General features: G+C 50.9%; 1 protein-coding gene across 1 annotated transcript in view; it reads left to right on the forward strand.

Moving 5' to 3' along the window:
- The window catches only part of GDPD4 (glycerophosphodiester phosphodiesterase domain containing 4), a 38,275-nt gene extending 32,179 nt beyond the window's left edge, over positions 1-6,096 (forward strand). Inside the window, exons 13-16 of the mRNA XM_063329896.1 lie at positions 927-1,074; positions 2,179-2,261; positions 3,762-3,844; positions 4,795-6,096. Coding sequence (XP_063185966.1) covers positions 927-1,074; positions 2,179-2,261; positions 3,762-3,844; positions 4,795-4,826 — 346 coding nt within the window. The 3' untranslated portion in view covers positions 4,827-6,096. The remainder of the gene's footprint in view (positions 1-926; positions 1,075-2,178; positions 2,262-3,761; positions 3,845-4,794) is intronic.
- The last annotated feature ends 8,784 nt before the right edge of the window (positions 6,097-14,880 follow it).

Here is a 14,880-nt window from a genome sequence, read left to right on the forward strand (position 1 = left end):
ATGGACAACGAGCAATTATTTAACATCCCATGGCTTTTGACAACCATCAGTGTGAGTGCATAGTGCTGTGGTGAGACCATCACCCACCTGTAGCTGGTGTTTTGGAGAATTCATTTCTTGTCTCTGTCACTGCCAGTACTCTGTAGTTTGTGACATGCTGAAAATGTCATCTCTCCAGTGGAAGGCTCCACATTTATTGCAGAAGTTTTCAAAATGATTCTCTCATATAAAAAAAAAGGAAAAAAAAAAGAAAAAAAAAAAAGAAAAACCAGTCTTACCTGTCCAACTGTCCTTTTATAAATAGGATTTTTTGCTCTTTCCCGTGCACAAAAACAATGAAATCTAACTAAAAAAAAAAAAGAAAAGAAAAAGTTTAATCCTTTGGATGACAGTAGTGTTCATGCTTTCTCAATGATAATTCTTTCAGGATGTAAAATCCTAGGTAGATCCATTTGGGTAGATCCTGGGTAGATTTGCAAATGCTGATATTGATGATACATTCCTTTTCCAGTATATAGAGTATGAGCTTACTTCATATTAAGTTTCAATAGTTTATAAGAACTTGAAAAATGATCAGTTGATGTAGCAAAAATAACAAAAGAGTAGCTAGCTTTGAGGTGGTTTTGAACACACTATTGGGAGATTACAAACGCATCATCACACTGATCTGTATGGCAGAAGGGTAAACAAAGTTTTGACCTTTTGGACATTTTAACTGCATTTGCTTCCAGCAGATCAGCTATTCTGCATTGGCCAGTTGTGAACTATCGATTATTGGCTGGTTGACTTTCCTTTCTATTCCTTACCTAGGTCCCAAAGCAAGCATTTCCTGCAGAAAATTGCTGTCTCTCCTTGATTCAGCACAAAGGAAGTACTAACCTCCTTGCCTTTCTTAATGAAGCCTATTGCTTTTTGGTCTTTTAAAGGACATATGCTAAGGTAAACATCACCACCAACCTCTATGTGGTCAATGAGCCATGGCTTTTCTCCTTGGCGTGGTGCTCTGGGGCACACTCTGTGACCACCAATGCCGTCCACACGCTGAAGAACCTCAGCCAGCCACTATTCCTTATGGTGAGTGAAAATCATCCACCTCCCGGAGTAGGAACTAGAGTTGGGATGTTCATGGTTATCTTTGGAGACCATGAGCCAGTTCATACATGGATAAAAGGCCCTTTGCATGAAAAGGGCCTGAGTGGAAACCTGGCTTACCTGGAATCTCTGAGCCACTCCAGATATCACCATACCCTTCTCCTCTTTTCTCTTGGCTGAGGTAGAAGCACACTGCTCATTAGAATTTGCAACTTAGGGCTTGAGATGAGGTTAAAGAAGTCAGACTTGTGTGGGGAGAAAGGAAGTGCCTTTCCGGGCACAAACTGATGCACGAGGATTTACATTTCTGAGCTTTTGAAACACCTTATTGATGTCAGTTGTTCTTCATTTCTCAGGGCTACCCACTGCCCTTCTCAAATTTGGTCTCGTTCCACAAGCCCGAGGGAAACAACCGTAGAAATAACCCTTCCTTGCTAGGAGGATTTTTTTTCACATGATTTGTCTATTCCCTAGTCTACCTTGGACAACCAGTGGGGTTAAGGACCACCTGGGGCACTGTTCCCACCAGAGTCTAAAGTTTACTACTTTGAATAACTGGTTTCACACTCTTGAAGTAGATTTTACGGTGCTCCCATCCAGACAGCTACAGTGTTTTAGTCCATTCTGAGGGTGGGTGGAGGTCCAGCCTAAGGATGAATCTTCAGATGCTCTTAGACCTAAAGCAGGAGCCACCCCAGACCCTCTGCGGTGTTCACTAAAGGACAGTTTTGCCAGGGAAAATGAGATGCCACCAGTTGACATTAATGTTAGAGGGAAACAGAGGGAACTGAAGGGTCTGCCTGTACAAACAAGAGTTCCCTGTTATATTCATTGTGATGTGGTACAATCATCTTGGACACACAACAGCCCTGTTTTAATGAAGGGTGATGATTTGGCACCAACACCCACTAGTGAGTGGCCACTTTGAAATGCCACCAAATGCTTTAAACCCCTGAGGGATGTTACTGTACATGCAAACCAGGCAGCCAAATGGGCATATTTGAGCAGCAACAAAGAGCTTGAGCAAGTTTTTTGCATATTTCGGGGTCCTTGGTGGTGGACACATCCTCTGTTGTTCTCTTCCAGACTCCGCAGCAGTACAACATCATGTGGATCCTGACAGATCTGACCTCTGTGCTCCTCATCTCACTCATCTTTGCTCTGCACTGGTAACTACCAAATTGCTAATGGCCATCCTAACCCGATCTTTTGCGCCAGGTGGAGGGAAGGAGGGATGCTTTCAGGTGATCTGAAGGGTTAAAACTACTCTTGAGAATATTACCTTTCCCTTCAGGAACTAGAAGAAAGCCCTGAAAGTCTCCAAAAAGCTCTCTGCTTCTCCTGCTTGCTCTCATTTTCCCTTTCCATTTTGGCAGCTCAGGCGTCACCTACCCTCAGGATTCAGTGGAGACCTGGTGGATTTACAATAGCAACATAGACCAGTTGTCAAAGCTGATGGGCTTTCAGCTGTTGGCTAAAAGCCAACCAAAAAGATGATGGGCTCATCACCTTTTCTCAAGATGATGAGAAAGGAACTGATTTTTCTATTAGTACTGTTTAGACACTGTTGCATTGGACTGACTTAGGAGGAAAGCTCTCAATGTTGTTAAATATTTGAGCACCCCGTGTCTCTCTGTCTGCATATGCCAGAGCCCCTGAGGAAATGCGTCCTCCCAGATGTGAAAATGTCTGAGTGTGTCACAGACACCACATTTTGTTTCCTCCCATGCTGTCAAAGACATTGCCTCTGTTTAATAATTGGGAAATCTGGGATTCACGGGACAGGCTCACTATAGCAGGTTGAGTTGGGCTGCTGGATGCTCTGCTCTACCACGGTTGGATGAGGAACTTGCCTGTGCTCTTATCCTGGTGGTGACCGAGAAAAGCAGGAGATGCTGGGCTCAGCACTTCAGCTGGCCAGCTGTGGATGGGTGGAAGGACCAGACCACCCAGCCCAGGGGTGTTTTCTGTAGGGGTGCTGGCAGCACAACTGTGCTGCAGGTGACAGCAAGAGGAAAGTTTGGGAAGCTCGTGGGTGAGCAGTCTGGGTTGCTTGCAACCGTGACTTGCTTTGACATAGGAGAGGGTGGCAGGTCTAATTTTGTGCTGTGAGGATGGAGAAATGAACTAGCTGCAGTATGGCCAGGTGACGAACTAGCGGCTGTACAGGCACGTTTGTACGTGCATTTCCCAGGGCTCTGCAGATGCTTCTGATCCCGTCAAATAACAACCTCTTCTGGGTTGACATTGCAGCAAGGGCATTCCCAGCCCTGCTGGAAGTGAAGGGCCATCGGCGGTGCCCGAGAGCCCTGCCTGGTCTTGTTTATCAGGTTTGTGAATGCACCAAAATCACAATTTTAAAATTTCCCTGGCTGCTTAGGAACCAGCAGCTGCAAACATTTCTGGGGCTTTTGAGCTCTTAAGTTTTTCTTAGAAAACAGGGCTTAGTCACAAGCTTGCCTTCAAAATGCTGTTGTGCATGTGAAGTGTGGATGCTTAGACATCAGTCACGCGCTGGAGTCCCTTCTTGGTAAGGACCTGAGCAAGTCCCAACATACCCGGAGAGTTCCTGCCCTGAAAAATTAGAAAAAAGGTGTCCAGGGAACCAGGGAGCTGCGAGGGGAAGCACAGCAAGCGGTGGCCTGACCCAGGTGCTTTGCCCCATGCAGGTGGCGAGAGCGGAGTTTCTCCTGCTGTGCCCATGATGGTGGCCCGGTGCTGGAGAGCGGCACCTACAACAAGTTCAGGACAGGTAAGTAGAGCAAGGAGAGCCAAGAGCCACATCCTGCTTAGGCCATCTCCGTGGAGGCACCAGGGTCCTCATGGATGGGTTGGTGATGGGTGCCCATGCTGTGGTGAAGGATGGCTGCATCTTGGGTTGTCTCAGTCTCAGGCGGCAGTGATTTCTCCTCTCTGTTCAGCAGTGGTGAGGCCACATCTAGGCACTGGGTCCAGTTCCCACTCCCCAGCACCAAGCAGATTGTGACAAATGGGAGTGAGCTCAATGGGGCTGCTGAGCTGGAGGAGACTTTTGAAATCTGGGTTTGCACAGTGAAAGAGAAGGTCAAGGGGCGTCTTATCACTGTCTGCAACCATCTAATGGGACAGTGTAGAGACGACAGGTGTTTCTCGGATGTGCAGTAACAACAGCACAAGCTGCAGCCTTGGAAATTTTGACTAGCTATAAAGAGGAAAAAAAGAAATCTTCCCCGTGAGGGTGGTCAGATACTGGAACAGGGGCCCAGGTAGGGAATATCTGCCCTCAGAGATGTTCGAAGCCCTGAGCATCCCGATGTAATTAGCCCTGCTTCAAGCAGAGGTTGGGACAGAGACCTCCAGACATCCCCTCCAATAGTTTAGGGGAGAACTTTGTAGAGTGGGGTTGATGGTTGGACTCGATGATCCCAAGGGTCTTTTCCAACCTAAATGATTCTATGATTCTATGCATTACTCTGTGATGCTGTGAAAAGAGAGCCCAGAGGTCCTCAGCACCTCTTGCAGACCCACCTTGGGTCTGCAAGGCAGGGTGGGATTGGCTGGGGACCCTCCCAACCACCACATTTCTGCCCCCATGGAGCTCTGTCATCCAGATAAAATGACCCAACCTGGGCTGCACGCGTTTTCAGCCAGGTTCTGTTTGCTCATGACGGCTGGCAAAACAACTGCAGATATTTCTGTAGCTCACTGTGTCGTCTTTTCCAGAGCTCAGCGACATGCCTACCATCATGGCCTGACGCAGGCAGGGATGGGATGTGGACCTGCCATCTCAGTGAGGACTGGAGAGCAGAACCTCCCCTGCTGCCCCTTCCTGCAAGGCAAACCCCAGCCTGCCGAGGGGGCCAGCTGGGAGGGCTCAGATCCACCTGGTGAGGAGGAGCCATTTGCCTCCATGACCCTGCCGGAGATGAGCACCGAGCTTCCTCTCCTACGGTTTTCCTTGCAATCCCGTGCCTGTCAGGGATCCCTGGGGTGTAGGGCAGCACAGATGGAGTTGCAGCCACGAAGCAGCTGTGCACCGTGATGAGCTGCAGCAACCACATGGGAGCCACCATTTCCCTCTGAGACCACTGTCATCCCACAGGACACAGTGATCCCTCCTGCCGTGTGTAAGCCCTCTGCTTCCACAGCTGTGTTTTACACATGCTGCAAACATCTGAGCATCCTCCAGTCCTCCTTGTTCTCAGCTGCCCACATTTCTCCCATCAGACCAGCCTCTTCTCCACACAGTCCCGCCCTCCTTGCAGGTCTTCTCCATCCCTGAGAGTGCACCAGCCTCACCATGATGGTCAAGTGCTGCTGGCTGGGTCACTAGGGTCCGTACCTTCTTATAATACAGGCAGAGGCATCTTAGGTTTTCCTTCTCCCCACTCTTGCCCCACCATAGGCCCTAACAGGACAGTCTCTTCCCCTTGGCTGTGGGTATGGGCATCTCTTCCCACGTGTGCTGAAGGACTTTCTGGTGCCTTGGCCATGTAGCTACTGGACCTATGACTAGTAACGCAACACTTTTCTTCAGAAGGATTGAGCTGCATGTGGATTGGTCCCACTAAGTGTCATGTTTGCTTTTCCCTTGGAAAGGTCTGTATAGCTGCTCTGCACCCTGGGATTTATTCTGGTTTTAATTTCTCCCAGTGGCTGCTGGTGTACAGGGAGAAGGGGGTCTATGCCCTGCTCTGCAAGGGAGATGTGAACATCTCCCTGGTTTAAGCCATAAATTTCTACTTGAATGGATAACAAGAACACATTTTTTGTAAATTGCAAGTGATGTTTTAAATACATTTTAGCTCTCCTATCCTGTTTTGTTCTTATTTCAGCAAACTGGGAAAGGGGAAGAAAATAGTAGTCTACCTAAATCATGCTAGAGACATTTTCCTATACATGAGCTTCATGCAGCTCTGTGTTTTTGCTAAATAAAACCATCACAAGTGAATGGCGACAGGGAAGCGTTGGGTTTCAGAATTAGCTGTGCTGAGAGGCGCTCAAACCTGTTCAAGTTGCAATTTTGGAGTATTTTGGAGGCTAGAAATGCAAAAAAAAAGGCAGCAGCCTCCTTTAAAAAAGGGATAAAGGGCTGACAGGTTGGTGTAGAGAAGCTCCAGATCTATGAAGCATGGGGAGAGGATGCTACTGATGGTGTTAAATCCCATCCCCGTGCCCTGCATCCGTAGCTGGTTCATAATTTTTTGTGGGTACCACTCCTGTGGAGGTGTATGAGTGGCAAAAACAGGAGGTGGAGAGTGTGTGAGTTGAGTGGTGATGTGCGCCATGGGGCAGGGCACAGCCTGCACCCGCCTGCTGAGGCTCTGTCCGGGGGATCCCACAACGTGCCCCAGCGCGGCTCCCGCGGCCGCAGTGGAACGAAACTCCGCCACCGGCCCCGCCGCGGCTCTGCTGGGCACCACGGCGGGGAGAGGCACAGAGGCGTAAAAACCTGCAGTGCTCTGGGCTGGGCTGGGCACTACACGAATGACACACGCGCTCTTTAACCTCTCTCCCCTCCCAGAAGAGAAGGGAGAGAGAAGGTGGCAGACAGAGGCTTATGGGTTGAAAAGAAACTAAACTACTTTAATGAAATCTTAACAGTAACAATAAAGATGACCATACTAATAAAGAAAAAAAGGGAAAAATACAATATATGCAAAACCAGCATCAGAGTCCTCCTTGGCTGCCGGCCATTGAAGGAAGAGGTTGACCTGTTGGTCCCTCAGCTTTTATACTGAGCACGATGCCCATGGGATGCAATACCCCTGTGGTCAGCTTTGGGTCACCTCTGCCTTCGTCGGCCCCCACTGAGCACCTCCATCCTGAGGCCAATAAAAGATGATGATTTTTGCCCCAGTGTTCATCTGTGCTTGGTCCATCTCTAGAAGAAGGCCAACACCCCCAAGTCCTTTTCTGCCAGGCAGCTCTCCAGCTACGCTTCCTCAAGCCGGTAGCACTGCATGGAGTTGTTGTCACCCAACTGCAGGACCCAGCACTTAGCCTTGCTGAACCTTGGCCCATCCCTCCAGCCTGTCCAGATTGGTCTGTAGAGCCTTCTGACCCTCCAGCAGATCGACACTCCTGCTCAATTTGGTGTCCTCTGCAAACTGACTGAGGGCGCACTCAATCCCTTCCTCCAGGTTGTTGATAAAGACATGCAACAGAACTGGCCCCGACACCAAGCCCTGCGGAACAGGGCTTGTGACCGGCCGCCAACTGTATTGCACTCCTTTCACCACTACTCTTTGCACTCGGACACCCAGGTGGCCTTCCACGCAGCAAAGTGGCTCCAGTGGAGCCAGTTTCTCCAGGAGAATGCTGTGGGAAACCATGCCAAAGGCTTTACTAAAGTCTACGCAGACAACGTCCACAGCCTTTCCCTCATCCACTAAGTAGGTCACCTTGTCATAGAAGAAGATCTGGTTGGTTAAGCAGGACCTGCCTTTCATAAATCCACGTTGACCGGGCTTCATCAACTGGTTGTCCAGTATATGCTGCGTGATGGCACTCAAGACGATCTGCTCTATAACCTTTTGCGGCACCGAGGTCAGACTGACAGGCCTGTCATTCCCCAGATCTTCCTTCTAGCCCTTCTTGTAGATGGGAGTCACATTTGCTAATCACCAGCCAACTGGGACCTCCCCGGTTAGCCAGGACTGCCAATAAATGATGGAAAGTGGCTTAGTGAGCACTTCTGCCAGCTTCCTTGGTACCCTCGGGTGGATCCCATGTGGCCCCGTAGACTTGTGTGCATTTAAGTGATGCAGCAGGTTGCTAGCTGTTTCCCCTTGGATTATGGGGTCTTCATTCTGGCCCCGTGCTCCTTCTTCTCCAGGCCCAGCAGAGCCCACACCCTCGGCGCGTGCCTCCGGCTCTCCAGCTCCCGACCAGCCGAGGCCCCCTCTGGCCTCACTCCAAGGTGTCCATGTCTGCCCATCCCCGGGATGGCGCTTGGCGATTGCCTTGGCTGCACTTCCTGAGCTTCCCAGCATCCTGCTCCTGTGCTGTACATGGCGTAAATATTGATTAGTTTGTATGACTAATTACTTAACAACTATTCTAAGCAGTGCACAAAGAAGAGCTGGACTCGAAGTGGGCATGCAGGGTCTGAAAAGCACCTTCCCCCCACAGACCACCTCAGACATTGAGTTCAGCCCAGTGTGTGCCAGCCTCCTGAACTTCAGGGTCCAACAGGACCAGATCCCGCACCTCTGCGGAGGCTCCACACACCCTGCCCACTCCCTGCTTTCCCCCCCGCAGCCCCCAACGCCCTCCCACCCTCCTCTGCAAAGCTGGTCAAACTGGATTCTGCTCTTGGCCCCCAAAGCAGCTCACTCACTTATATACTGACAGAGAAAGCATCCGAGCAGCAAGGAACCAGATTAGGCAAGCTAATGCCCAGACAGAATTAAATCTGGCCAGGGACATCAAGGAAAACAAGAAAAACTTCTATAAGTATGTCAGGGGTAAAGGCAAGACTAGGGAAGACGTAGGCCCTCTCAGGAAGGAGACAGGAGACCTGGCCAACCAGGATATGGAGAAGGCTGAGGTACTGGATGACTTTTTCACCTCTGTCTTCACTGGCAGGGACCCGAACCACATGGTCAAGTCACAGAAGGCAAAAACAGGGGCTATGAGAATGAAGAACTGCCCACTGTAAGAGAAGATCAGGTTTGAGACCATCTAAGGAACCTGAAGGTGCACAACGCCATGTGACCTGATGAAATCCATCCACAGGTACTGGGGAAACTGGTGGATGAAGTTGCCAAGCCACTAGCCATGGTATTTGAAAAGTTGTGGCAGTCTGGTGAAGTTCCCACTGACTGGAAAAGGGGAAACACGACCCCCATTTTCAAAAAGGGGAAAGAGGAAGACCCAGGGAACTACAGGCCGGTCAGTCTCACCTCTGTGCCTAGCAAGATCCTGGAGCAGATCCTCCTAGAAACTCTGCTAAGGCACATGGAAAATAAGAAGGTGATTGGTGACAGCCACCAAAAGCCAAAGGTGATGCAGACCGAGCTATTAAAATCTCAGTACAGAAGTATGCGTTACTTCAGATGGCAGGATGGTTCTGCCAGGTCGGTCCGACCCAAGCACCGGGCTCCAATGCCTGTCCAGCAGTGTCCGTGAGAGCTCTCAGATCCTTGAACGTAACAGACAGCTCCCCCATCCAGGACTGTGTTCTGTATGTCTGAGCCATACTCTCCAGGCCCCTCACCGTGACCATGCTCCCCTCTGATGAAAATTAAACGGAACAATTAAGGACTCTGCTTCATCACCTTGGCCTCTGAAAGAAGCCTTCTTCCTCTGCTGACCATTTTGGTTCTCAAATCTACCTACTCCTGATGTTGTCCAAAGTGATAATGGCTCACATTTTTTCTTGTAAGGAAGTGTAATATTGGGCAAAACAAGAGAGAATTTAATGGGTATTCCACACCCCATACTACCCTCAATGAAAGGAGATGGTAGAAAGAGCTAATAGCTTATTGAAAAGGAATCTCAAACCACATGAGACTCAATGGGATAGGAGACTTCCCAAATTGTTCCATCAATTAAATAATCAATACGGGCCCACTGGAAGCCCCGGAAGCTAAGCATTCTTTGTAAAAACTGAGCTCAGCACTGCATCCACTGGAAAAAGAGAATATCCAACAACATTACAGCCAGGACAGCCTGTGATGGTTGATTTACCACCCACAGGTGCTGTGCCTGTGACCTTAACTAAACCTCGTGGCCTGCTTGACTGGGAAGCTACCATTAGCAGCGGTGGGAAACACAGAATTCATGCACGATGGATTTTTCCTTCTTTTTAACAGCGCAACCCGTTCAAACACTCCCCACCGAAACAAGTCTCTATTTTCTCTGAAAGCGCCCCGCAGGATGGCAAACGGAAATGCTGTGTTCCTGTTACTGTCCCAAACGCTGACAATGCTACTCTTCCTAACCTGTGGTCAAAGAACCCTAGAGTGGCCATGGTCTCCAGCTCATAGAAAGCATACCGGGACCATGGGAACACTCTGTGGCAAGGGAACTCCTAAGTCTTTCCACCGTGGTCATGCGTGGAACTAAAGTATTCTTAGAGAATGAGTGGAGCCGGTACAAAGATGAAGCCTATGTTAAAGTTTCCCTACTTCAGGGAACAGCAGGGGAAGAAATTAAAGTAGGGTGCCAGATCATCAGTGGGTCCACCCATGAAAAGGCATACAAAATTTCTGCGTACAACACTACATCAAACCCAACAACAAAATGGGATACAACACACTGCGCCACTGAAAGAAAATCAAGATGTTGGCACAATTTAACCTTAGTACAAACTGCTTTGGTAGCTTGTATTTGGGCTTGCCCTGGCATGGGACTATCATTTACATTTTAAATAGACATGATTGAACCTTGCACAACAACATCTATCACACATCACTTAATGTCCACAGCAATTATAAAGGACAAGGAAACTCTATCCCCACAAATTTTTGAAATCGGGCCATATATGATCAAAAATACAGGTCAACAGCGAATGTTCTTTAACCCATCGTGGTCCCTTCAAACGAGTGGAACTATCTAGGCAGGTTAATATCTCTGCAGCTAATATCTCTTGCTCACCATTCTTAACTACATCTTATGCTGCATAGTTAGTGTGGTTGCATGGACGAACCCTCACCTCTCCAAAACGTTCAAGAAGAGACGTGGCTGGTATCCTAGGAACAAGATTGGGGGTATTGAATAGCATGGGTGCTAAAGTTTTAGCAAACAAAATAAGCTCAGCAACTAGTAATTTACACAAATCAGAACATCCACTGCAATCTTCCCTATCAGCAGCGGGAACTAACCAGTGGCTCTTATCTGATATATTGCCTCAGTGGGAAAGAATTAATGAAAGGGACCACCAGTTGATCGTGGATGCACTTGGTGCAGCCCAAAATAATGTTTCTCTATCTTTTAGTCGTATTCAAGCTCAACTGTGGGTGCAATCTACGGTAGCAGCAATTACGGGAAAAGGTGAAGAGGGCACCTTAGCACTGAAACTGGAAAGCTAATTTGCGATAATGCAACTATATTTGAGAAAGAAGCGACATGCACCCAAGGGCCCAGAACTCACCACAGCTCCCTCTCTCAGCGCTGGCCAGAGAATTTTACAATTCAGACACTTCCCTCTTTAGTCTCTCTCTCTCGTCCGTCCTCTTCTGTAGCTCAGTCACTTGACTGCCATCCACCTAAGGACTATCTTGGTGTCTTATAGCTCTTAATATGTAATGCTTCATAGCTACCTGGTGCAGCACACACAAATACACGGGTTTTTCATACTTTTGGTCACACATACAGCCCCTGGGTTACATTTTGGTGATCTAGTCTGCTGAGGACCACTAACAGGGATCCTTCCTCACCCAGAGAGACAGGGCTTCTCGTCTGCAGAGACAGCTTCCCATTCCTCTGCTCTGCTCTGGTGAGACTCCACCTGGAGTACTGCGTCCAGCTCTGGAGTCCTCAGCACAAGAAGGACATGGACCTGTTGGAACGGGTCTAGCGGAGGGCCAGGAATATGATCAGAGGGCTGGAGCCCCTCTGCTGTGAGGACAGGCTGAGACAGTTGGGTTTGTTCAGCCTGGAGAAGAGAAGGCTCTGCGGAGACCTTATAGTGGCCTTCCAGTACCTAAAGGGGGCCTACAGGAAGGATGGGGAGGGACTCTTTGTCAGGGAGTGTAATGATAGGACACAGGGTAATGGTTTCAAACTGAAAGAGGGTAGGTTTAGATAGGATATCAGGAAGAAATTCTTTACTGTGAGGGTGGTGAGGCACTGGAACAAGTTGCCCAGAGAAGCTGTGGATGTCATAGAATCATAGAATCATAGAATTGTTGAGGTTGGAAGGGACCTTTAAGATCATCGAGTCCAACCTTTAGCCTACCCTGACAAGAGCCACTTCTAAACCATGTCCCTAAGTGCCCCATCTACCCTTTTTTTAAACACCTCCAGGGATGGTGAATCCACCACCTCCCTGGGCAGCCTATTCCAATGTTTAATAACCCTTTCAGTGAAAAAATGTCTCCTAATATCTAATCTAAACCTCCCCTGACGTAACTTGAACCCGTTTCCCCTTGTCCTATCACTTGTCACCAGGGAGAAGAGGTCAGCCCCCATCTCTCTACAACCTCCTTTCAGGTAGTTGTAGAGGGTGATAAGGTCTCCCCTCAGCCTCCTCTTCTCCAGGCTAAACAACCCCAGCTCCCTCAGTCGGTGGAGGTGTCCCATCCCTGGAGGTGCTCAAGGCCAGCCTGGTCTAGTGGGAGGTGTCCCTTCTGAGAGCCTGGGTGCTTTGTGCCAGGTTGTGCTGGATGACAAGCATAGCACTGACCACAGCCTTTGTCACCATGCACAGGGCCATGTCCTGCAGAGCCTCGTAGGCGGTGGGGCTGCGCGGGGCAGGTGCCCGGCTCTCTGCCTGTGCTGCTGGGGCAAAGTGGGGAGCGCCAGCTTCTGCCGGAGGGATTTCAGGCACTGAAGCAGCCGCTTCATCCTCGTGCGCTGCTGGGAAGATAGCGGCTGTGCTGGTCCCACTGTGGTGGTGTTCAGACATGGGAGAAGCCAGGTTTTCTCCATGCTCACGTGCCACTGGGACAAGAGGGGCTGTGATGTCCTCTCCCCGAGGCTCCCCAGCCAAAGCCAACTCGATGTCCTGTGGTGCTGCAGGTGGTGTTGCTGCTGTTGCTGCAGCCTTCCTTTGTGCCAGGTTGTGCTGGATGACAGCCATAGCACTGACCACAGCCTTTGTCACCATGCACAGGGCCACGTCCTGCAGAGCCTCGTAGGCTGTGGTCCTGCAGTTGTGTCACAACAACCCCATGCAGCGCTCCAGGCCTGGGGAAGAGTGGCTGGAGAGCTGCCTGGTGGAAAAGGACCTGGGGTTGTTGGTCACTAGCTGTCTTTCTCCTGCAACGGACCAGGTACAGACGAGCACTGGGGTAAAATCATCATCTTTTATTGGCCTCAGAAAACGTCCACAGCCGAGCGGAGGCTGGCAGCACGCTGTCCTCAGGGCAGCTGAATGCCTGGGGTGCCGTCCATGCACCCATCCCTTGCTTGCCTGCCCGTGCCGCTCCCTCTGGATGCTGCGCAGGCTCAGGGCCAGGTGCCATCTCCGGGGACGCGCCGGGCACTGGCCGCAGGACGCTACTGCTCCTTCTCTCCCGTGATGCAGAAGCAGCAGAAAGCCCTGCGCGGAGCCTTGAGCGCCCTCCTGAAGAGGGAGGGCTGTCGCTCTGGAGCCGGGGCGCGCTGGAGGGTGGCGATGCCTGCGGGGGAAGGAGAGTTGTAGGCGAGGGGCTGGGCAGGCAAGGAGCAAGCTTTTGCCAGCCCCTTGCCACCGAGGGCTTTTCCCAGGGAGGGTTGGCCAGGGCACGGCCAGTCCCCATGTCCACAGTGCTGCCTGGTTGCCTGCCCTGGGTGCCGCTCGCCGGGATGGCCAGGCCAGGCCTGCCCTTGACTCGGGGACCTACCTGGGACATCCTCGGGCACGTCCCTGCAGCTGCAGGAGGGCTGTGCCTCATCGCTGGGCTCGGAGGGCACCTGCACGGGAAGAGCAAGAGCACGGGCAGGTGTGGGAGGGGATGTCGGTGGGATGACACGGAGAGCACCAGGCGTCTCCCTGCCGCACCGAGCCCGGGTGCTGCGCCTGGCTCTGGCACCTGAATGCCCAGTGCCTGGCTCACCTGGTGCTGAGGGTCCCAAGCCACAGGAGAAGCTGCTACATCTACTTCATCTTTTGCTGTTGGGGTGACAGGGGCTGTGCTGGCCTCTCTCCGGGGCTCCCCAGCCAAGGCAGACTCGGTGTCCCAAGGTTCTGCAGGCGTTGTTGCTGCTGCCACAGTGTCCACGCTTTGTGCCCGCTCTCGCTGGCGGACAAGCACAGCCTTGCCCACGACCTCCATGACGATGTACGGGGCTGTGTCGTGCAGAGCCTCGTCGGAGGCGGTGGGGCCGTGCGGGGCAGGTGCCTGGCTCTCTGCCTGTGCTGCGGGGTCAAAGTCGGGTGTGCCAGCTTGTGCCAGAGCGTTTTGAAGCACTGAAGCAGCCACTTCATCCTCATGCACTTCTGGGGAGACCATGGCTGTGCTGGCCCCTTTGCCATCATCTTCAGCCATGGGAGAAGCCAGGTTTTCTTCATGCTCACGTGCCACTGGGACGAGAGGGGCTGTGCTGCCTTATCCCAAGGCTCCCCAGCCAAGGCAGACTCACTGTCCTGTGGTGCTGCAGGTGGTGGTGCCGTTTTCGCCGCATCCGTGCTTTGTGCCAGGTCCTGCTGGATCACAAGCACAGCCTTGCCCACGACCTCTGCCATGATGTCCAGGGCTCTGTCCTGCAGACCCTCATTCTCATAGTCTGGGGGGCTATATGGGGCAGCCCCCTGCCTCTCTGTCTGTGGTGCAGGGTCCTGCTTGCTGAGGGTGGGAGAAGCGGGTGTGAGCCAGATACAGCTTCTGTGATTTCTCTTGATGATTTCCCTTTGATGAATTTTTCCAGTCTCTTCTTGAACCCAAGCAAAGATATGCCCACAGTGGCTGGATTTAAATTCAGGGGAAGCTAAAGTTTGTTCTTGGACAGCCGGGAAGTATGGGGCTCCGAGTCATCTAGTGGTGGCGATATGTTGTCAAAGATGAGTTATCCCTCTAATCCTGAAGAAAAATGCTCATTTTCCCGAAACATTATCGCTCAAGCTGCCTTGACTCTCTCTGATAGATGATAAGGGAGGAAGCTGGGCTTTTGGCGCCCCACTGATAGACATGAGGCTCTTACAAACTGCGCTGTTACTTC

Source organism: Chroicocephalus ridibundus, chromosome 1 (assembly GCF_963924245.1).
Source record: "Chroicocephalus ridibundus chromosome 1, bChrRid1.1, whole genome shotgun sequence".
In the NCBI taxonomy this organism is placed as follows: domain Eukaryota; kingdom Metazoa; phylum Chordata; class Aves; order Charadriiformes; family Laridae; genus Chroicocephalus; species Chroicocephalus ridibundus.